The 21,179-nt window shown below is 52.9% G+C and overlaps 1 protein-coding gene across 1 annotated transcript; it reads right to left on the reverse strand.

Annotated features, from left to right (window-relative positions):
- Positions 1 to 482: 482 nt before the first annotated feature.
- PMP22 (peripheral myelin protein 22) lies at positions 483 to 19,670 on the reverse strand. The gene is made up of 5 exons (XM_080356623.1): positions 19,612 to 19,670; positions 18,760 to 18,860; positions 17,448 to 17,538; positions 6,183 to 6,323; positions 483 to 2,149 (listed from the first exon to the last, which is right to left on the reverse strand). The coding sequence occupies exons 2-5, from the start codon at positions 18,835 to 18,837 to the stop codon at positions 1,983 to 1,985; spliced, it is 477 nt and encodes a 158-aa protein (XP_080212749.1). The 5' UTR covers positions 18,838 to 18,860; positions 19,612 to 19,670; the 3' UTR covers positions 483 to 1,982.
- Between the last annotated feature and the right edge of the window lie 1,509 nt (positions 19,671 to 21,179).

Here is a 21,179-nt window from a genome sequence, read left to right on the forward strand (position 1 = left end):
AGGGACTTCGGGACCTGGCCTGATGTTAATAACTGGCATCAACTGGCCTTGCAAGAGCCATTGTGTTTCTGCCAGCACCAGTTGCTACATCAGCTCGGATATTTAATAGCGGAATGAACGAGTGAACGGAAGTGTGAGCGCTTCCGTGCCAGCCATTAATGCTGCACACAGTGCGCACAATGTGCTAATTCCCCTGGCCATCATCGCACCCCCAGGCTCTGGGTGTTTTGGTGCAGGGGACTGAAAGGCTTCTGCTGTTTGTGGCGGGTGGCAGAGCCAGCTGGATCCCCCGGGGCAGCCGCTGCTGACCTGAACCATCCCTGGTCAGGAGACTGGGAGCAGATTAGTGCGGTCCTGCCAGCTGCTGTCTTTGGGGCTTGGTGGTCACATCGCGAGAGCATCTTAGGGCCCAGGCACATAGATGAGCACACACCAGCACTATGACACAGGGCTATAACCTCCGTTCATGGCCCCAGCACTAAGTCTGGTGCAGCCTTACCCCTCCATGCAGACAGCCCAGCGAGCTCAGAGCCTCTCTCAGCAGCATGAATTAGCCCACAGATCTGCTACACGGCATCACAGAGACCTCCCGTGGGATGGCCGTGCAAGCAGCCCGCCTGCAACCTGCAAAAACGCCAAAAAGCAGAAGCAACGGAGTTATTCTGACTTTTATTTCATTGCTTCTTAGTCCACACAGTCGGTATAAAATCAGAAAAGCAAAGCAAAAAAAAAAAAAAAAGAAACAAAGGAAACCAACCCAAAATGAAACAAAACCAACAAAAGCAACACAGTGTCTGGAGTCGTCAGAAGGCAGCCTGGGGGCTGTGCAGGTGCCTGTTCAATTCATGGCCAGACACATCGCGGACACACAGACAGAGGACAGACATCGTGCTCCGGCAGCAAAGAACAACAGGGCTCCACCCAGAGCTGTTTCTGTTCCTCTTGACCACGAGGGGGGAGAAAAGGAACCTTGGTTATAAATGCTTTATTAAAAATAATAGTAAGAGCAAGTCTAAGTACAAAAGCTGTTATAGCTCATTTATATCACACAGAATTATTTCTCATTTCTAGCTTTGTCGTTTACCTCAAATCGTTAACTGAATTTCCAGTGAAGAAGGTTAAATGGCTAGCAATATAAGGAATGGTAAATAGATAGCACCATTTCATATATCTGGTATTTGATTTCATAGATATACTGGGTTTGCTTCTTTCTCATCGGTAGTTTAGCTCCACGGCAAAGATAAAGCACGTTTCACGATCAGGAGCATCAGTGCCCCGGCAGCAATTCAACCTAAGTGATTTAAAAGCCCAAATTCCCAGCGGGTGTGGTGGCAAGGCCATGGGACTCAGGCACATAAGTCATTTAGGCACTTGGGGCAATCAAAAAGCCTTTGCTCCCAAATCCTTCAAACCTTTCGGACGAGGCTCCCGTCAGATCTGGATGTGCACTTCAGTCACCAGGATCACAGCATGTGGCAGGAGTGGGGACCAACCCTCCGGCTGGCGTAAAGAGGTGTCACTCTGCTTTACACTAGCCTAAAACCAGTCAGAGCCGGGGGTTTCTGATGGTTTGATATGGGCTGGGGAAGGAGAGTTCAGGTCAAAGAGGATTTTGCATGAGAGAAAAATCACCACGCTCTTGTTACACTATTAGGAGCAATAGTTCCTTAGGCACTTGCTTTAGGCTTTAAAACATAGCGTATGTCAACAAAAGCAAACAATACTATGTACATATATGTAAAAAGTGTTATAAATAGGTTTTTTAAACCATAGATACTATATACATCTTCAATTAACAAGTAACCCTTAGAGTGTTTCCTTTTGGGGTCGGTTGGGTTTGGTTTTGGTGGGAGGGTTTATTCCTTTTTTTTTAAATTTTTTGGTTAATTTTCTTTTCCGTTTTCTCGTCTATTTTCCCCCGCCTCCGTCTCCTCCGTGGACATCATGAGTGCCCTTGTCACACCACGCCGCCTCCCGCGGCATCACTCGCGCTTCCGTAGGATGACGTAGATGATGCCGCTGGCGAGGGCCAGGGGGAAGGCCAACCACGCCAGGATATAGGCGAAGCCGTAGGAGGTGTTTTCTGAGGCTTGCTGCCAGTCCGTGTGCCGCACTGTGAAGATGGCAGCACCGCTCATCACACAGAGCCCTGTGGGGAAGCACATATGGGAAAGGGTTAGTGACACCAGGCACGGAGCAGTTAGAATCACAGAATCATTTTGGTTGGAAAAGACCCTCAAGATCGAGTCCAATCATTAACCCAGCCCTGGCACTGCCCCATGTCCCTGAGAACCTCATCTCTGGTCTGTTCAACCCCTCCAGGGATGGTGACTCCAGCACTGCCCTGGGCAGCCTGTTCCAATGCCCAACAGCCCTTTCTTGGGAAGGATTTTTTCCTAAGATCGAATATAAACCTCTCACCCTACCACTTGTTCCTGGGGAGCAGAGCCCGACCCCCCTGGCTCCAAGCTCCTTTCAGGCAGTTCAGAGATCAGAAGGTCTCCCCTCAGCTCCTGTTCTCCAGCTGAACCCCCCAGGTCCCTCAGCCGCTCCCATCACACTTGTGCTCCAGCCCCTCACCAGCTCCGTTCCCTTCTCTCAACTTGCTCCAGCACCTCAAGGGCTTTCTTGGTGTGAGGGGCCCAAAACTGACCCCAGGATTTGAGGTGCAGCCTCACCAGTGCCAGAGAGGATAATATCCAACGCCACCATGGAAAACTTGTTTTGTTCTTGCGCTCTTAGTGCCATGATCTAGTAAATGGACTGGAGTGGGACCAAGGGTTGGACTTGATGATCTCCAGGGTCTTTTCCAACCCAGTTGATTCTCTGATTCTTGTACCCTGTCTCCTGGAAAACTGTGGTATGACTGGAGAGAGGGCACGTGTGATGCTGTGGGGTTTGTCCTGGCTGCGGGTGAGTGGGGAGATCTCTACCAGGCTCTGAACAAGCAAAGCAGAAACCCCTGGACCAAGCAGAGCTGGAGCATTGCCTGGACTAAAACATCCCTCAGGCAAGCACCAGGCACCCCCCAGCTCCAGTTGCTGCTCCAGACCAGCCCCACTTCCTTGTGGAGCTTATTTAAAACCCAGACTATAGCCTGCACCACCCTGCCAGAGCTGCTGCATGAGGTCAGACACAAACCCCATTTCTTTTAAAGCACAAAAGTTTGTTTATCACTTGCCCAGGCAAATGCTGCTGGGGGCCAAGGGTGCTCTGGGCGGGCAGGTGTGTGTCCCATGATCCCCCGTCCTGCTCCAGGGCTGCGAGAGCAGCTCAACTGCAAACCCCGCTCCCTGCAAACTGCAAGCTCGTCCCCCTTCCCTGGCTCCAGCATCCACCCTCACCAGCCCCGGAGCCGTGTGGGTCCCTGAGAGCTGCCCAGCCAGGCCCAGCTCCGGTGGGCAGTGTTTTAGCTTTGTTGCAAAACCAAGCCCTCAGCTTTGGGGACTGCCCAGAGCTAAGACAAAGCCACCTCTATTTCTGCCCCCAAAACAAGCTCTTTCAGTCAGTCCCAGCAGCTCTATTATACAGTCGCGGGGCTGTTGTCAGAGCCGAGTTCCAAATCCCCTGCACAGACCTCGGGACCACCTACATTTAACCACCGTGATATTTGGGCTGTAATTCCACTTGACACTGCCCCTTTGTTCTGGGAAAGTGCAGAAGTGGGAATACGTTTCATTAACACGCTGCTGGTGCAGTTTCCATTCTCTGAGCGCAAGAGCCAACTCCCACTGCCCGGCCCTTGCAGAGAGCACGACCATTGTCTGTGAGGGTGGTGGGACAGAGAACAGGCGTGTGGCCATGCCGGTCACCTACAGACGGCAGAAAATACAGCGGCAATTGTCCGTGTGAGGAATTGGGCAAAATGGAGGCAATGGTTGTGACTGTGCTTCTGCAGCATCTGCACTGGTTTTGGCCCAAAACACGAAGGATGGCTGCAGTCAGCTGCTTATAGAATCAAGATGATTGAGTCCAACCGTTAACCCAACACTGGCACTAAACCACGATGCTGAGAACCTCACTTCTGCATCTTTTAAACCCCCGCAGGGATGGACCCTTGGCTTTGCCAAGCTGCATCCCCCCAGGAGGAGGTGCAGGGTGATGGAGAGCTTGTGGAGGAGCCTTCGCATCCCTTCCCAGAGAGAGAGAGGTCCTCTCCGGCTCTGCTGGAGGTCAGGACAGAGCACTCAAGTGGGTCAGACCTCACCCCTGGCAGACCTGCAGCAGGGCTCTGCAAGGCATGGCCGAACTCCCGCAAACCCGAAGGCCATAGGAATTTCCTCAGTTGGCTTTAGACAGCGCTGACCTTTCACAGCAAGCTGCAGGAGAACATGTCAGGCTCAGCTCCTTTGACCAGAGCCATCCACACCTCCAGGTGAGATCTCCTGGCAGCACCGCCATGGCCATGTTCTGCTTCCTTCCAACAATTAGGGTCACAAACACCACAGCCATCCCCAGCCCTCTCCTCCAGCCTGGCTGGGGAGCACTGCAGGGGTGGCCACCAGCACCCACCTCTGTGTGGTCCATCCAGACCCAAAGCTCTGCCTATCAGCACCCCAGGCCATGGGGAAGCTTCATGGGGACCAGTTCACACTTTTCGCATCCTTTCTCATTCCTTCACTTCTCATCCTTCATTTGGCCCATGCCTCAGACTCAGCAAATTAAAATCCAGCAGGTCTATAGCCTGACTCTGCACCCCCTTAGGACAACCAGCGCAGCATGGACAGGAGGGTTGTAATCCCATTTTCTCCTCTTCTGAGGATTCACCAGCAATCACTCAGGAGAGAGAAGCCTTCTGCTCTCCAATCTATTAGACAAGCTCTCAGGCAGATAATTGCATTATTAATGCCCATCTCCCCTCCTTGTCTCCATGGCTCTAATGGGTTTGTACACATCCATCTTTCCAGAGACACTGAACTGATCTGAACTCACCACCTGCATTATGGCCAAGCAGATACACTTACACTAGGTTTCATGCCACACTTGCTTGTAAAGGTTAGTTCTAAACTTCCCCAGGGTTTGCAAAGGCCAGTTGCTTAGAGGATGCTCAGAAACTTTGTCTCAAGTTCAGTGAATGAATTTTTCCACTGATTTAGTGGCAGGACCTAGGGTGGATTTTAGTTTCACATCTAAAGCCCTTGCAAACTATTAGTCTGCTTCCCAGACAGTCTGTCATAATTTTGCCAGAACCTCGTTGCATAATTTAATTTTTCTAGTCTGGACATATGAAAATCCTCTCCACTGGCTTCATACATGGAAATGCAAACACAGCCAGTGGGTTACAGCATCTATATTTGGAGAACTGCAATGTAGGATGTGAACCGTGGCTCATTTCCAGCAACCAGTTCTTTAAGAGTTAAAAATAGTAGCTGACAGTTCAAACTCAGCTGGCTCACCCTGCACGCTCCAGCAGCTCTTTGCTGATGTAGAAAGCACCAGGCCCCCTTATGGCAAGTTTATAAATAATCATCAGATCCTCTTTCACCAAAAGGAGATCGTCACTACTTCCCCTACCCCACCAGCAGTTGCGGAAAACTCACCCAGCCCAGCAAAGGAGGGTCCCAGTTCTGGGGAAGGGGCTGGAGCACAAGTGCGATGGGAGCAGCTGAGGGACCTGGGGGTTCAGCTGGAGAACAGGAGCTGAGGGGAGACCTTCTGATCTCTGAACTGCCTGAAAGGAGCTTGGAGCCAGGGGGGGTCGGGCTCTGCTCCCCAGGAACAAGCGCCAGGAGCAGAGGAAACGGCCTCAAGTTGTACCAGGGGAGGTTGAGGTTGGATCTTGGGAACAATTTCTTCCCCAAAGGGCTGTCGGGCATTGGAACAGGCTGCCCAGGGCAGTGCTGGAGTCACCATCCCTGGAGGGGTTGAATAGACAGGTAGATGAGGTTCTCAGGGACATGGGGCAGTGCCAGGGGTGGGTTAAGAGTTGGACTTGATGATCTTGACATTCTTTTCCAACCAAAATGATTTTGTGATTCTATAACATGCCCTGACAAACAGACCCCATCCTGCACCATGCAAGACCTCAACAGACCCAAATTATTCATCCCCTTATCCCTTCACTGAGCCACACAGGACCCAGCTCAGTGGCCCTCCTGCTTCTGTACCCACGAGCTGCTCGTTTCCACCATCACCCCGGCGCTGCCCACCAGTGACAGACCCATCGATCAGCTCCCACTTACCAGCAAGGATTTGGAAGACTCCAGTAATGTAAAACCGCCCGCCCTTGGTGAGCGTGAACAGCTGGCAAAAGAACAGGAACAGGGACAAGACGCTGAAGATGATGGAGAGGATCATCATTGCCTGGACAGACTGCAGCCATTCTGGGAAAGAAAGACAGACAGAAACCTCAGCATGGGCACCACAGATAGCGAACCCCCAACACAGCCCATGGCCTCAGCATCATCCCCCGTCCCACCACCCCACCCCTGGTCCCCATTAAGTTCCTTAACAGCTGGGGGTTGTGGCCACATCCAGCACTGCACGAGCTGGTGAGGTCCTCAGCACCAGCACGATGCTGGCTGGGATGTGAGATGATGTGTTCATGGGCCAGCACGCTGGGGCGAAAAAAAAACAAGGGTCCACACACTTTTTTGGGCAGCATTTATAATATAACATCAGTGAGATATTAGCTCCGATGTGAAGGCTGCAGAAATCAAGACAAAGCCTCTCCCCCAGCTTCATGTCAGGTCCTGGGAGTTCAGCTGTACTAGAAACACAAAAGCCATGTGCAATAAGCCGTGAGGCACCGAACTGGCCAAGCTCAGAGGTAAAATAAATACACAGCAAGTGAAAACACCCTCTGCCCTTGCAGAGTCAAAGCTTTTGGAAAGAGCTTTCCCCAGCTGCCAAGCGCAGCTGCCTCCCAGAGCAGACCAGTTAAACCAGCCCCTGCGTGAGTCACTGCCCAGCTATTTCCAGGCTTCGTGGGTGTGTAACTCCCCATGTAAAAAAAAATATAAATAAACAAGCAAAACGCGGCTCCATCCCACGAGCTGCTGCAAAAAGAGGCAGTGCCTCGCAGCACCGCGATGGAGTCCTGCTCACAAATGCCTCTGCCTCTCCCTTTCCTTATGAAGTTTAAGATCAAAATGAGTATTCACAGCCTTCCTGGAGAGGTCTTAAAGGATTCAACATGGATTAATTCACCACAAAAGCCGGGCAGGACTCGGTATGGGTAAACTGAGGCACAAATCACTCAGTGAAAGGCTTTGGGCTGGATCCTCAGACAGATAATTAGGCAGCACCGCAGCCTCAGTCCCAGGCCCATGTTGCCATCACAGTTTTGCTCCCACCTTCGCTCCCCAGCCATACGCTGCAAGAAAAGGCTTTCTGCAGGAAAGAGCTGAAACGTAGCAAAACTTCCAAATAAAGCTCCACTGCAGCTCAGCAACCTTCAATACTTGGTGCAGCACATGAGGCCATTTGGGACTGTCCAGAGCAGCATCTGCCTCTAGAGAAGTGATCACGATCATCCTTCCGCGCCAAATCCGTGCAAGCTGCATTCACAGAGTTAAGAGCGGGATTTGAACGGCAGAGAGGCGCAGCCTTCAGCTGGGATGGCAATGACATCCATGCCTGAGCCCTGCCAGCAAATCCCTGCCTGCGGGGAACATCCTCCGCGATGTAGTAACATCTGGCGTGTTTGACTTGGGACCATCAATTCTACCTCTTGTCTTTGCATCTTGCCTTCTGGCGCTCAAGTGACGGAGCAAATTCAGGCCCCGCTCACCAGGGCAAACAGAAACCACCCCGAGCGGCCCCTGCTCAGTGCAGACAGCTTTTTCCTTCCCCTCCTTTTCATGCTGCCCGTGCCAAATTCACGGGCCCTGCAACAGAGCTGCTGCGCTTCACTCTTTCAATGCCGCTGGGTTTACGTCCACGTGCACCAGCGGCTGCCGTTCCTTGGGAAGGAGCAGTTATCTCTGCTGTCACCTCCAGGAAATCCCAGTGTGGTTTTCACACTGATGTGCACATAAAATGGCCTATATATCTCATTTATCTCAGCTGGCTGGGCAGGGAAACCCCCCTGCCTTGTCCACACCTGACCCTGCAGCTCTGGCCATGCTAAACCAGTGGGTAATAGAGGGGACGAAGCTGCTGATGCGGTCAGAAAGGCACAGTTAGAGGGTGTCCAGCTGCTCAACTGCAATTTCCTTTCGCTCTTCAGCACAGAAAGGGCTTCCATTCCAGGTCTGAGAAGCTGAGCTCATCTCACCCTTTCCCAAGCCCTAAAGCTGGGTTTAGCTCCGTGCACCAACTAAGCCAAAGCCTGCCCAGCCCCAAGCCCTGCAGTTTGGTCCAGCATCCAGGAAGCCAAGTCTTTTGTGATTTCAAAGGCCACGGGATCCGGGCCGGAGAGGAGCCCGTTCTGCTCGGAGGTGCCAGTTATTTTAGGAGAAGGCTGTCTAGACGGAAAGCTGAGCCGGGCTGCCCTTTTAATTGCATCCGCCTCCCCGTGCCTCTTTTTTGGTTCTGAATGTGAATGATTTAGATTGGCTTTTCAAAATCCCATTGTAATACTGAGCCATGTCAGAGGAATACAAAGGCAGGTGCTGATGGGGGGAAGGCCACCGTGGCCGGGGGTTTCAGCAGCCAGAGAGCAGCAGTCACACGAGCTTGAGAACAGGGAAAGCAAGAGATGATCTCACAGACCAGAGCTCACATCCAGCCCTTTGCTGCCTTTTATCAGCCTCTTTTATAAAAACAAGGGGCAGGATCCCCAGCTCATGACTCAGAACAAGCTGCTCTGCTCCCATTAAATCCAAACCCAGCTGCCCACAGACTTCAGCTGTATTAGGCTAGCTAATTGCCTTTAATTCACTTGAAAACACCACTACAATTGCAGATAGAATTGCTATAATATCTCCTCAATGCCATATGCTTTTACCCCCTTTGCTATTAGTGCTGTGTCCCACCTATAGGCTTTTAAAAATAAAGTGAGTTTCCCACAGGTCTGGGCCCCACGAGTTGTACCACGGGCTGTCAGCACTGTTTACTCCCAGCCTGTTATTTGTGGTTTCCCTTGGGCAGCCAGGCGGCTGTTCCATTTTTCTCCTGCATCCCTTCAGCTCTGTGTTTATATCTTTGTTCTTCGGGAGGAGGAAGAAAAGGAAACAGAGTGGAAAGGACAGATAACAACCCTGCCCGCCGCTTCCGGCAAAGACCCATCGGGAGCGTTTTTAGAGCCCTTTCAGGCAGTCAGAAACAAAGTAAGAAGTTTTTACAAGCCAAATTTCAACATTTCCCTAAGCTCTGCAAGCCCTGATGCGTTCATGTCACCACTTACAACAGCAGGGAAAAGACCTCACCTCCATGATGCCAAAGACCACGTTTCACTACCCTAAAGTCTAAGGTGAAAGAAAGAAAACCATAGCAGAAATTGAAACTTTGAGCAGAAACTGAAACCTAGAGCAAAAATTACAGCTGAATCTGCAGAAAGACAGCAGCTAACTCACCCCCTTCCAGTGAAGCAGGGTGGATGGGGCAGGTAGAAATGTGCCCTTGGCCAGGAGCAGGTGGTCTCCCCAGGGTTTAATTCACTGCTCTGTCATAGAGACCCTTATCCTCTTTTGACCCAGCCAAGAATAAAGTGCAAGCCAAAAAGAAACTTATTTGAGCAATCAGCGTACACACTCGCTGTCAGACACAGCTAAACTAGCGCTATGCATTAAAAACACCGCTGTGCTGTGACCTGCAGCTGATGGTGATTTTGCACATACAGCTTTTTGTTTGCAAACTGCAGATGCACCATACACTTAAAAAGCAAACACTTCTGGGGAAGAAAACACCCGCTAAGGAGGTGACTAGCATATAATACATATAAAACTAGAAGGAGGGGAAATTCATGACCACATCTGCATGGTAAAACCTGCTCCTTCAGTGCTACAAACCAAATATCGCCAGGGTCAGGAACAGCACACGCGGCTACCGGCACAAAGGTACTGCCAGGGCTGCCAGGAAAAGACGTGTTTTGTGAGCAGAGGTTTTCCAAAGCAGATTCTCGGGCTTCAAGGTCTGATCAAGAACCTGAACCCAACATGCATCCTCACCTATGAAGCAGACAGGTCACATCGCCACCGCTGGGGCTTGCAACAGTCTTAAACCTTGATATTCAAACACCCCTTAGCCGGAAAAGGGTGAACTGAAGATGCAGAAATACTAGCTCAATTGTATCCTTCTTCTGGGGCTGAACTTTAAACTGCTGGCCTTTGGCAATTTGCTGCAGTAACCCAGAAAGGCAGAAAAGCTCAGCTGCTTGCAGGGCTTTTCCTGAGCAGCACAGATGCCCCGGCAGCCCCACTGCTCGAAGAACATCTCTCCTGTTGGAGAGAACAGCATCACAGTTCATGGACCACATCCAGCAGAGCCACTGGGTTCTCTTAGGGGAAAAGAAAGAAAAAAGCTCCCTAACGCTACCACTTTCTTCTGCTTTGGTCCCAGACCTCCCACCAGCACAAAGTCAAACCTTCCCAGCCATGCTCTGGGTGGCCTTGAGCTGGGAAAAGCAGGTTTTGCACCCAACAGTCGCTCTTTTCCTACTATGTCCACTCTGCAGGGTGCTGGATCAACATATTTCTGGAAATCCCAACAGAAAAAGAGGATTTTAAGGAGCTCCCAAGGTGTTTTAAGGACTGGGGAAAAGCAGGTGGGAAACGCCAGGACTGCAGGGAGGCAGCGACTGAACACGGTGCCGCAATTGCTGCCCAAGGCTTCCAGTTCTGTCAGAAGAAGATGACACCCCCAAAGTTCTCCTCTTGTCCTCTTTGCTGTCCTCCCTTTTTCCTTCTCCTCGAAGGTCCATCCAAGAAGTCCCTGAGGCCACGAGGTCCACAGCTCTCCAGAGCTGCCACATTCAGACGTTCCATCAGATCATCAAAGCTCACATCTCAAAGACAACCTCTGATGCTGCCGAGGCAGCAGAAAGCCGCTGGCGCCATGAAAAACACCTTCCAACAGCTCCACAGTGCCCAAGCCAGCTCCTCTCCAAGACCCTCGGTGTGGTGGCTTGTGTGTGACAGCAACCTGAGGTGGTAGATCCATCACTGCAGGCTCAGGTCCTTCAAAGGGCTCAGCTACCACCTCCCACCAATTTCTAGTCCGGGCACCAGGAGCAGGGACATCCAAGAGTGTCATCAAGGCCAAAACAAAATGTTGGTTGAAGGGCTTTCCAGTACCACACTTGGCGGTGGACTCTGTCACCCATTCTTCAGGTTTTGCAGTCATCGTTTGCCCATGTTCTGCCTTCTTCTTGCCTTTTGCTCCTCTTTTATGGGCCAAAACAGTGAAGGTTGTCTGACCCTGCTTATGCAGAAAAATGGGAGTCAAACAGCTCCGGAGCAGCTGAGAACAAAGCCACCCTGGTTCCCTACCTCTCCTTAGCAGATGATCTTTATAAGAAGAACAAGCAACAATAAAAACCTGGTTTTAAGCAGAGGACATCCCTCTCACATGGCAGGCAACATGGTTATAGGAAAAACCAAGCTGAAATACAGAATATTCTCCTGGAATACCCCACAGCTTATTTCAGACAACTGAAGGGCAAGCTACAGTCCCCTACAAGCTGGCAGAGGGGGGTTCAACCCTGCCTGGGATAGGCCAATGTTATCTATCAGTAATTTATCTGTCATTAATGGCAAAGCAGGTGTCCTGGACCCACAAATTTCTGAGGTTAAAAGTTGGCTCTTTGCTCCTCTGCTGCAAACTGCAAAGACTTTGGAAGACCAGAGATGTCCCCAAATCAAGATATCTGTTCATGGGGTCCATAAGCAGAATGGGGCCAGCTGATGGACAGAACCTCAAATATAAAGGCTACGCAGTATCACATAAAGAAGCTACAAATCATTTACCGCAGGGCTTCATTATAACAGATCCAGCATCCTCAAATATGGGTCATTTCTTGCTCGTTTGCAGCTGCCCAGCAGAAATAAAGCAAAGGCTGCAACAGCGCTGTGCCCGCAGACTCAGCAAGACACACAGCACAGGGATAGAAGGCCACTTCAGCATTCAATAAAAAGCTGAAAATATGTTTTGAATCTTTGTATCTTTACATCTTTGAGCTTCTGAATTGCAGAGCTGGACTGTCACCTCACCCTCCTGTGTTAGGAAGTGTCCCCTCACCAGGGACAAATCCTCCAAGTCTTGATCCAGCTGGTGCAGTCTCAGCTCTTCCAGTGGGCTGGAGAGGAATTTGCTCCCATCTCTTTGTGTTCAGGTATTTCATACTCACTATCAATAACAGAATTAAACACTGAGAAATCATTTTCCTCAGTGGAAGCCTTCCTTGAAGCCCCACAACATTGTTTTCAGCCACAGAAAGGATCACAGTGAATTAAATGGCACCTACATCTCTCCAAACCTTTTCTGTGTGATGCAAGTCCACTATTGCGGGAAGAAAGAGTTTGATAGAATAAGGGCAGCAAAGCCACTTGGGGAGGCTGACACAGCAAAAGCAACAGGTTTGGATGATTCAGTTATGTATTTTAAAGTGAAGAAGCAGCACAGCAATTCCTCCTGGGAACAGCTGATGCCTCTGCCTCATGCCCAGGACAAAGATCTCCTCAAAAAGGCCAAAAAACCATCAGCCTGCCTGTGAACAAGCAAGTCATGCGAAAGCCACAGAGCAGTGATGGGAGAAACAGTAAGATGGCAACAGGAAAAATGTCTCTTGATGTTACAGAAGGATGTAGAGATCTCCCTGCATTCAGCATTCCCACCAAAATCAGAGCAGTAGAAAGCAGTAGGAAAAAAAAGAAAATGTTGCCTGCATAAGAAAAACTCGGTTGTGGAAAGAAAATGCTGGTTTTTTGGAGGAAAAAAATATCGCTGTCTGGAAATTTGGGGTGGAATCTACTTAAGAGCACTCGAGTGGCTCAGGTCCGGCCGCGAGCCCCGTGTCTGAGCGGGACCGCACAGCCGGGGGCTGGCGCACAGCCGTGCCAACGCACAATTCTGGGATTCAGAGCTGAATTCTTGAGATAAGTCTTTTCCAGGAATGTCTGACAGTGCTAACGAAGTGAAGATTGCAACATTTTTTCCATAGTTCTCGGCCTCTTGAATTAAAAAGAAAAGGCATTATCTAAGAAGCAAATGCAGAAATCGAAGCAGCGAGTGGGCAGTTGTAAAAGGCGATGAAATGGGCATCTGCCCTCGACCCGGCATTTCCTCCTCGCTCCCATCAGGACTGCTCAGCCTTCGCATACAGGGGGGGCTCAGGTCCTGCTGGGAGGGATGTGGGAAGAGTACAGGAGGATTCTGCCCCCAGGGCAACTCCATCCCACACCCAAGATGTGCTGATGTCCCCAGCAGCCACGGTCTGACAGTCCTGTGGTCAACCTTTGGGTTGTTTTGCTGCTTATTTAATCCTCAAAGGATAATCTACAAAGCACAGCCCCAAACCTGCCCCACAGATAAACGCAAACAAATCTTGTTGGCACTTGGTTTTAGCAAGTTCAGTTTCTTGTTATGCGTCCAAATGATGGTTGTCTAAACAAAAGGGTCCCTGTGCAGTACAGTGGGCGAGAGGCTTCATCCATCCTCACTATGCTGAGACCAAGAGGAGCATCACAGCACAGCAAACCCCCGAGTCCCCATCCACGCTGAATGCACAAGACCCAGCCCTACCTAATTCCATATATCCCGAGTACCACTAATAACTGCAATACAGCAGCCACCGCAATGGCCAGGAGAAAATCTGCATCTACGTAAAGACCAAGTTCTGCCAAAGTTCCCGAATGAGGATTTCTTGCTCTTAGCCCAGAGCAGACCTTGGCATCCCGCGATTAACCGTTAAACACCGTCCTTGGCACAGGCACAGAGAAACAAATTCTTAAGGCTTTCTAGAGCCCAGTGTAGCACGCACAGCCTGTGTTTTGAAAGAGACTTAAATGAGGACGGTTTGTGGTATGTGGTATAGGATCTTTCATGGGAGTTGGAACTAGATAAATTTTTAAGGTCGCTTCCAACCCAAACCATTCTCTGATTCTATATTTTTGAAAGTAAGCATATTCCTAGCAAAAAGAGTATGAGGAGTGTAAAAGGGACCAGGCAGGGGGTGAGCACGAGCCTCAGAGGTGGCCCTGCCACAGCATCCTTTTCCCTGCTGTCACCCCAATACGTGGCTGACCGCCACTGCCCTGGCAGCGCAGGGACGTGGGACCAAGGGGCTTGGGGACAGGCAGTGGGGAGTGTGTGAAGATCCCCTGAAAAGGATGCTGAGTGGTATTTTCATTCATTTTTACGAACAGATTTTCAAGCCTAGGAAATACCTTTTGATTTTGTGTTCCTACAGCAATGGTGAGCTCTGGAGCTCCAGGGTCCCACCAGAGGAAGTCTGGTTCTCAGCAGCTCTGCTCCCACACTCCTGCTGTGGGGTACAGGGGGCAGAAGATTTTGCCCGAGCAAAACACCCTTTTCCTGATACCAGAGCAGAGACTTTATATAACTAAGAGCTGTCAGAGAGCTCTTGAAGACTTGAGCACAATGCACGTGTACTCAACCAGCTGGGCACCTTATCACAGGATCCCAGACTGGCTGGGTTGAAGGGACCTCTGCAGATCCCCCAGTGCAACCCCTGCTCACGCAGGGTCACAGAGCAGATCACACAGGTGGGTCCAGGGGGTTTGAATGTCTCAGAGCAGGAGACTCCACACCCGCTCTGGGCAGCCTGGGCCAGGCTCTGGCACCTCCCAGCAAACAAGGTTCTGCTCCTGTTCAGATGGAGCCTCCTGTGTTTCAGTCTGTGCCCGTTGCCCCTCACCCTGGCGTTGGGCACCACTGAACAGAGTCTGGTCCATCCTCTGACACCCACCCTGAGATACTGATCCCATTGATCAGATCCCTCTCAGCTTCTCTTCTCCAGCTGAACAGCCCCAGCTCTCTCAGCCTTTCCTCATCAGAAAGATGCTCTAGACCCCTTAGTATCTTTGTGTCCCTCTACTGGACTCCCTCCAGTAATTCCTTGTCCTTCTGAAACTGGGGAGCCCAGAACTGGACACACAACTCAGATGGGGCCTCACCAGGGCAGAGCAGAGGGGGAGGATTCCCCTCCCTTAACCTGCTGGTCACACTCCTCCCCATGCACCCCCGGTACCATCAACCTTCTTGGCCACAGGGCACGTTGTTGACTCATGGTCAAGCTGTTGTCCACCAGAACTCCCAAGTTCTTCTCTGCAGAGCTGCTTTTCCAGCAGGTCCACCCCCAGCCTGTACTGGTGCCTGGGGTTGTTCCTCCCCAGGTGCAGGACCCTACACTTGTCCTTGTTGAATTTCATCAGGTCCTCCTCTGCCCAGTCCTCCAGGTCTCACTGGATGGCAGCACAGACTTCTGCTGTATCAAGCCTTCCTCCCAGTTTCATATCATCAGCAAACTTGCTGAGGGTGCACTCAGCCTCTTCATCATCATCGATGAACAGGTTGAACAGGACTGGACCTAACACTGACCCCTGGGGAACCCCATAGGCCTCCAACCAGACTCCAAACCGTTGATCACAACTCTCTGATCTCTGCCATCCAGCTAGTTCACAATCCATCAAACCGTCCATTGCCAACCAAATTCAGCTGCTTGACTCCGTTTTTAGCAGGGCTATCTTGAATATGGCCCCTCTAACAACAAAAATTCATCACTGAGAGGATCCAGAGGGAAGCCCCTCTTGGAGCATCTTCTGGGAACAGGGCACTATAGACTGACAACACGCAGCAGGACAGTCAGACGTGGTGGAAACCATCCCAACCACATTTTGGACAAGCCCCTCTCAACACTGACAACTCCCTGACATGCAGCATCCTGCAAACACCCAGAAAAAGCGGTGCAGGTTTGAAAGGCAAAAAGATTTCAGGAAGCTTTGGGACTCGGGGCGGGGGGGACAGACAATCGCTGCCTTTTATTTCCAAGCGCAGGGTCAGCAGTTTGGGAGCACGCGTGACCGGCCGTGAAGCCGCCTGCCTACGCTGCAGCCAGCCCAGCCAACTGCTGATGAAGGCCATGGCTCCAGAAGGCTCCTCGCCTGGGACGGGGTCCAATCGCTTCCCGGCCGGCCTGGACACCACCAGGCGTCAGCAGAGACCCGCGGCGGCGGCTCCGCTCCCACCCAAACCAGAGCCTGGCCCATGGAGAGAAACACCACTGCGTTCTGCCCGGGGAAGATAAGAGGCAGAGTGAGCATCAGCATCCACCTCCCCCCGGGAGGGGCACACAAGGGTTTTGCTCCCAGTAAGCTGGGGATCAGGGTGACATGAACCTCCAAAAACCTCTGACTGGCTCCCATCACCACAAAACCCTTTGAAAGGATTAAGTCCTCTCCGCTGCCAGCGTTCCTGCCTCTCCAGCACCACGTGGCACCGGTTTGCTCCTGTGCCAGAACCGTGTTTCCGGCATAGTGTGACCACGCTCCCAGTGACATTGGTATGATTCACAACTGGTTTCACTGGGAGAATCAGTTGCCACGGCAAAGCAAATAACAGGCTAACTGAAAACAAACGCTGGACACAGCACCCCTGGCATTAGCCCTGTCTTCTGGGGAAACTGAGGCACAGGTTTTCCTGACTCCCTGAGCTCAGACTTCGTGTTATTGGTACCAGTCAATGCCCTGGAAACTCTGCGTCACAGCATCTTAGCAAGCACTCCTGCTGACCTCAGCAATCAGCTCGCTGGGTAATGTCACCCTGTATGAGCTCAGCCCTCGCCCAGCTTAGTCCAAAGGTGGTGGTTTGGCCATGCCAGATGTGCAGGTGCCACTGGGGCCACAAGGCAGGGCCTCAGGGCTCAGGTGTCACACGTGGTGCTCAGCACCAAACCATGGGGTGAGGAGCATGCCCAAAGACTCAGCCTGTCACAGCAGCAAAAAGCAGGGCAGCTTTCTAAAGAGGGGACAGGGTGTCCTTGGGGCACCACATGCATCTTTAAAACATCTTCACAATGGGAGCAAGAGGAAGACGTGCCAAAAATGGCCCCTCTGCTCCCAGCAGTACAATGGCTGCCCAAAACCCACTCTGAGGGATGCCCCATGTTTGTACATCTAAGCGCAACCAAAACAGGCTAATAACGAACCCATCAAAAAGCGCTTGAGCTGGTCACCTCCATGGCACCTGAGTGTGCTGAACACACTGCCAGGAGCTGCCCCAGAGCTCGAGGGCAACAGGGCAGAGCCATGGGCATGGGGCTGGTACCCAGGCTGAGCCCACTGCAGCTTCAGGGATTGATGAAGGTGTGTGTGGGGGTGAGCTCCCCCCCAAGACACCGAGAACACAGTGAAACACCCCCCTCTATCTGGAACAGAGCAGAGGAGGTGAGGGGAAGGGGTGGGAAGGAGCAACTTCAGAGAGTGCAGGTGAAAGCAAGAGAGAATCACAAAAAACCTGAAAAAGCAAATGCCATTTGATTTCACAAGCCCAGGGAGGAGAATGAAAATGAGGGGCAGCAGCAGCCCTGGTTGCTGGGGAGCACTCACCGTTCGTGGACGATGTCAGGCAGTGGAAGACGCTACCGGAGGTGCAGTTCTGCCAGAGGTCTGCCGTGTGCTGGCCGTTCACCAGCCATTGCTGCAAGAGAGACGCAGCCCATGAGCAGAGCCCTGGCAGGAGCCACAGGTCCCCCCTGCACCCCCTAAGAATTCGGCACCAAGCAGCCACGGTGCGTACCAGCACATGTGTGCCCGACTGGGTGCTTCCAGGCACATGCTTTTCTTTAGAATGGGGTTTGGAAAGGAAATACTGATATATTTGCTTTTAGCTGCTTGGCCTCAACGGCAGAAAAACAGAAGCTCTTTATTCACTTTAAATACGGACCAAGTCCCATGGGGGATGCGATGCGTACCTCCCTCCCCTTGGCCGACCTCAGCCGGTGCTTGGCCGGGCTATTTGAATGTTTCCACGTGATTTCTAACGACTCGGAAGATTTTTGTAACGTCTTCTAGTACTATTACCACCCCCAAAATAAAAAAAAAAAGGAAAGAAGAACCCGATGAACAAGCCTGGAACTCACCAGCTCCACAGAATTGCTGCCTTAAAACTAAGTCAAACCTCTCCCTAAGTGGATGACATGTTAACTGGACTCTGGACTCAGAACGGTGCTGGGAACACACTGTGCAGCATCCAGCCCTCAATCTTCCCACTGCCTGCAAAGCTTAAGCCTTGAATATCACCCATCTGGGTTAGGAGACAGGGGCTGTACCTAATTCACAGCCCCAAAGGAGCAGAGCTGGAGAGCAAAACTGCTGGTGCTGAGGAGCCAGTGCCCAAACCAGTCCAGTTTCATGGGGTTTTGGAGGAGCCAGTGCCCAAGCCAGTCCAGTTTCACACGGTTTTACTCAGACTGGCTGTACTGGTCCTGCAGGCTGAAGCCCGTTAGCAGGCGGAGCTCCTTTATGAAAGGGGAGAGCAGTGTCACCCCACGAAGGGGAATTTGGGTGCTCTGAGGCTGCTCCTTGATATTAACCAGCCCGAGGATGATGAGCTGAGTTTCTGCAGTTTCCTCTGTGCTAACAGGGATGCCCTGAGCAGCCGCTGTGGCACACAACCAAGCAACCCACCGGTTACACCTGACAGCACAAATACAGAACGAGCTTTCTGTGCACAATGCTCCAAAATGCCCCTGCTAGTTGAGATCAGCAATCAACAAGTAAAAGTTTCGTGCTAAGAGCCAGGCTGGAAAATAAGTCATAAATAAAAATAACCCCTTCTGGTCTTGCCATACCATAACTCCCATGCCAACCACTCTCTGCCTTGCTGGTATCCCGGTTCTGGAGAAAAGTCCATACTTACACTAACGATGGTGGAGACGAAGAGGAGCACCAGCACGGTGACGTGCAGCACGATGATCCCCAGCAGCAAAAGCAGCATCTTGGCGGTGGGTGCGGGCAGAACTGGAGGGGGATGGGGATGCTGATGAGTGAGTGAGTGAGTGTTTGTGTGTGTGCTCGCAGGAGCCGGCCCCTGGGGCAGCAGGAGGCGCTCCGCCCGCGGCGGGACCCGCCCGGCTCCGGAGGATGCTCCGACGGCTCCCGGGTTTCTTCCCTCCGGCCCCGCCGACGGAGAGGGGTCTGAGCCCTCTGCCCGGACCCACTCCTGGATACCCCCGGGGGACCCTCCGAGCCCTCCCCTTGAGCCTGTTCCCTTAAGCCCTCTCACTGAGGGGGTTTCCTCAGCACCCCCTCCCCTGAGGACCCCGAGGGGGGAATTCCTCGAGGGGGGCCCCCAGCCTTTCTCCTCCGACGGGGACTCCGAGCCCTCTCCCCAGGCAGTGTGCTCCTCAGCATCCCCAGGAGCGGCGGGGGTCTATCTCGGCGCATCTCCCCCAATGGGGCTACCTCGGTCTCTCTTCTGGGGTTCTCCTCGGCCCATCTCCCCTCAATAACTTCAGCAAAAGCTCTCTTTGCCCCTGTCTCCTAGGAAGGGGGGTCTTTCCCCAGCCCATTTCTCCTCGGGACCCTTGGAGAAGCAGCTGAAGGGCTTCCCCAACCCCTCTCCCTAGAGAATCCCCGGAAAGGGGGGGGAGGGGGCTCTCCCAGTTCCTCTCCACTGTAACCCCCAGAGGGTCTCTCCAGCCCCTTTCTCCCGCCGGCGGAGCGCGCTCAGCCGCCCCTCCGGCCCCCTCCCCAGCGCGGCCGGACTCACCTCGCGGCGGAGCGGAGCGGGCGGCGGGAGCGGGGAACGGGCAGCGGGCGGCGGCGCTGTCAAGTTTCCCCTTTAACCGGGGCCACCGCCCCGCTTGCGTCTGCGGGACAGGGAGGGCCCTGCCGCGCCGCCCGGCCGCTCCTCCTATAAAGGCGGCAGCGCCCTGGCCCCCCCACCCCACCCCGAGCCCCCGGCGGGGACTCGCCCGCTGCCCCGGCCACACGCACGGCCCCGCCCGCCGGGTGGCGGGGAGATTTTTTGGGGGAGATGCACCCCCAGGGAGGACGCACGGGTGTGGGTATCCCCGGGAAATACCGGGGGGCGCTCTGCCCGGCGCCGCTTTCCGGAGCGGGGGGCACACGCCGGAACGTGGGGCCGCAGGAAGCCGGGGCGCGGCCCGGGCTGGATCCGGCCGGGGCCCCCGGGGCAGCGCTGGCAGCTGCGCGTTTTCCTGAGCGGAGAAGGGACTCCCGGGGAGGGCTGGCAGCAAGATGGGCTCTTCAGGGATACGTGGGGACGGGGCAGCGTCAACCAGCGGGTGACACGGATGCACAGAGAGCTTCGCTGCATCAGGTGGCTCCCCTCACCACGGTGGAGGCGGTTTATGTAGCCCCGGACTGGGATCCGTGGGACAGGATTTGGGGAAGGATTGTGTGGCTGTGGTGGAGTTGAGGGGAACATCACCTCACTTTTGCAATTTGCTCCTGTGACGGCAATGTGATTCTGGCTCTCGGGCTGGAGGTTTTTAGCGCTTGAAAGCCAAACCCCGTGGGACTGAGCAACTTTTCACTAAATGGAGGGTGAGATTTTTCTAAAATGCTTGAGGACTTAGGTGCTCATAGAGGAAGAGGTGGCCACACTTCAGTACGGCAGCTTTCACTCATTCCTTGGCCCCAGCTAAGCTGTTGAAATAAACCTTCACCCCCCAATAGTCCCTGTGGGTGACCTGTGCCACCCCCGGGAGTCCAGAGCACCAGCCTCCCCATCACCTCTCCCCTCTTCACGCACTCCAAACTAGTCCTGCTTTCTTGCAGAGATGAGGGAATTTGGCATCCAGCCACCAAAACTGCAGATCTTGGGAGAAAGAGGGAGAGAAGCATGCTTGGCTCCTTCCCGTTGGCAAGCGCAGGCGTGTTCCCTGCAGCACGGGCTCAGGCTCCTCCACGCTGGTGTAAATGGTCCCATCCCATGCGTTAGCCAGCAAGTGGGAGTTCAGAGCCCTCCATGAGGGCAGAGGAGAGACGGCCCCCAGCCTCACACCCTGCTTGTGCCCGATTCAGTACATACCCGCGCACCCCACCGCGATGCCACGGAGCACAACTGTGCTTCAGCAGTGCCGGCTCTGCCTTGGGCAGGTTTGCCCAGCCTGGTTTCAGCAGATGCAATTTGCCCTCCCCTTTGTAAAAATACCCACCCATTTCCCTGCAACTGCCACCCCCTGCGCCCTGTGACGCTGCTGCCTGTCAGCGGCCAGTGCCACCCCCGCCTGAGCCCCAGAGGAGTCCAACATCTGGATCTTCACCAGGACATTCCTTGCTAATGAGGCTATTTTGGGCTGTCTTGCCTCT

Source organism: Nesoenas mayeri (genome assembly GCF_963082525.1).
Source record: "Nesoenas mayeri genome assembly, chromosome: 19".
NCBI lineage: Eukaryota > Metazoa > Chordata > Aves > Columbiformes > Columbidae > Nesoenas > Nesoenas mayeri.

Excerpts from the sequence above, each read along its gene's own strand:
- PMP22 (XM_080356623.1), bottom strand. The coding sequence starts at position 18,837 with ATGCTGCTTTTGCTGCTGGGGATCATCGTGCTGCACGTCACCGTGCTG. Across the intron at positions 6,324-17,447 it reads CCTGACATCGTCCACGAACG|AATGGCTGCAGTCTGTCCAG; the intron begins GTGAGTGCTCCC and ends TTTCTTTCCCAG. Across the intron at positions 2,150-6,182 it reads AGTCTTCCAAATCCTTGCTG|GGCTCTGTGTGATGAGCGGT; the intron begins GTAAGTGGGAGC and ends GCTTCCCCACAG.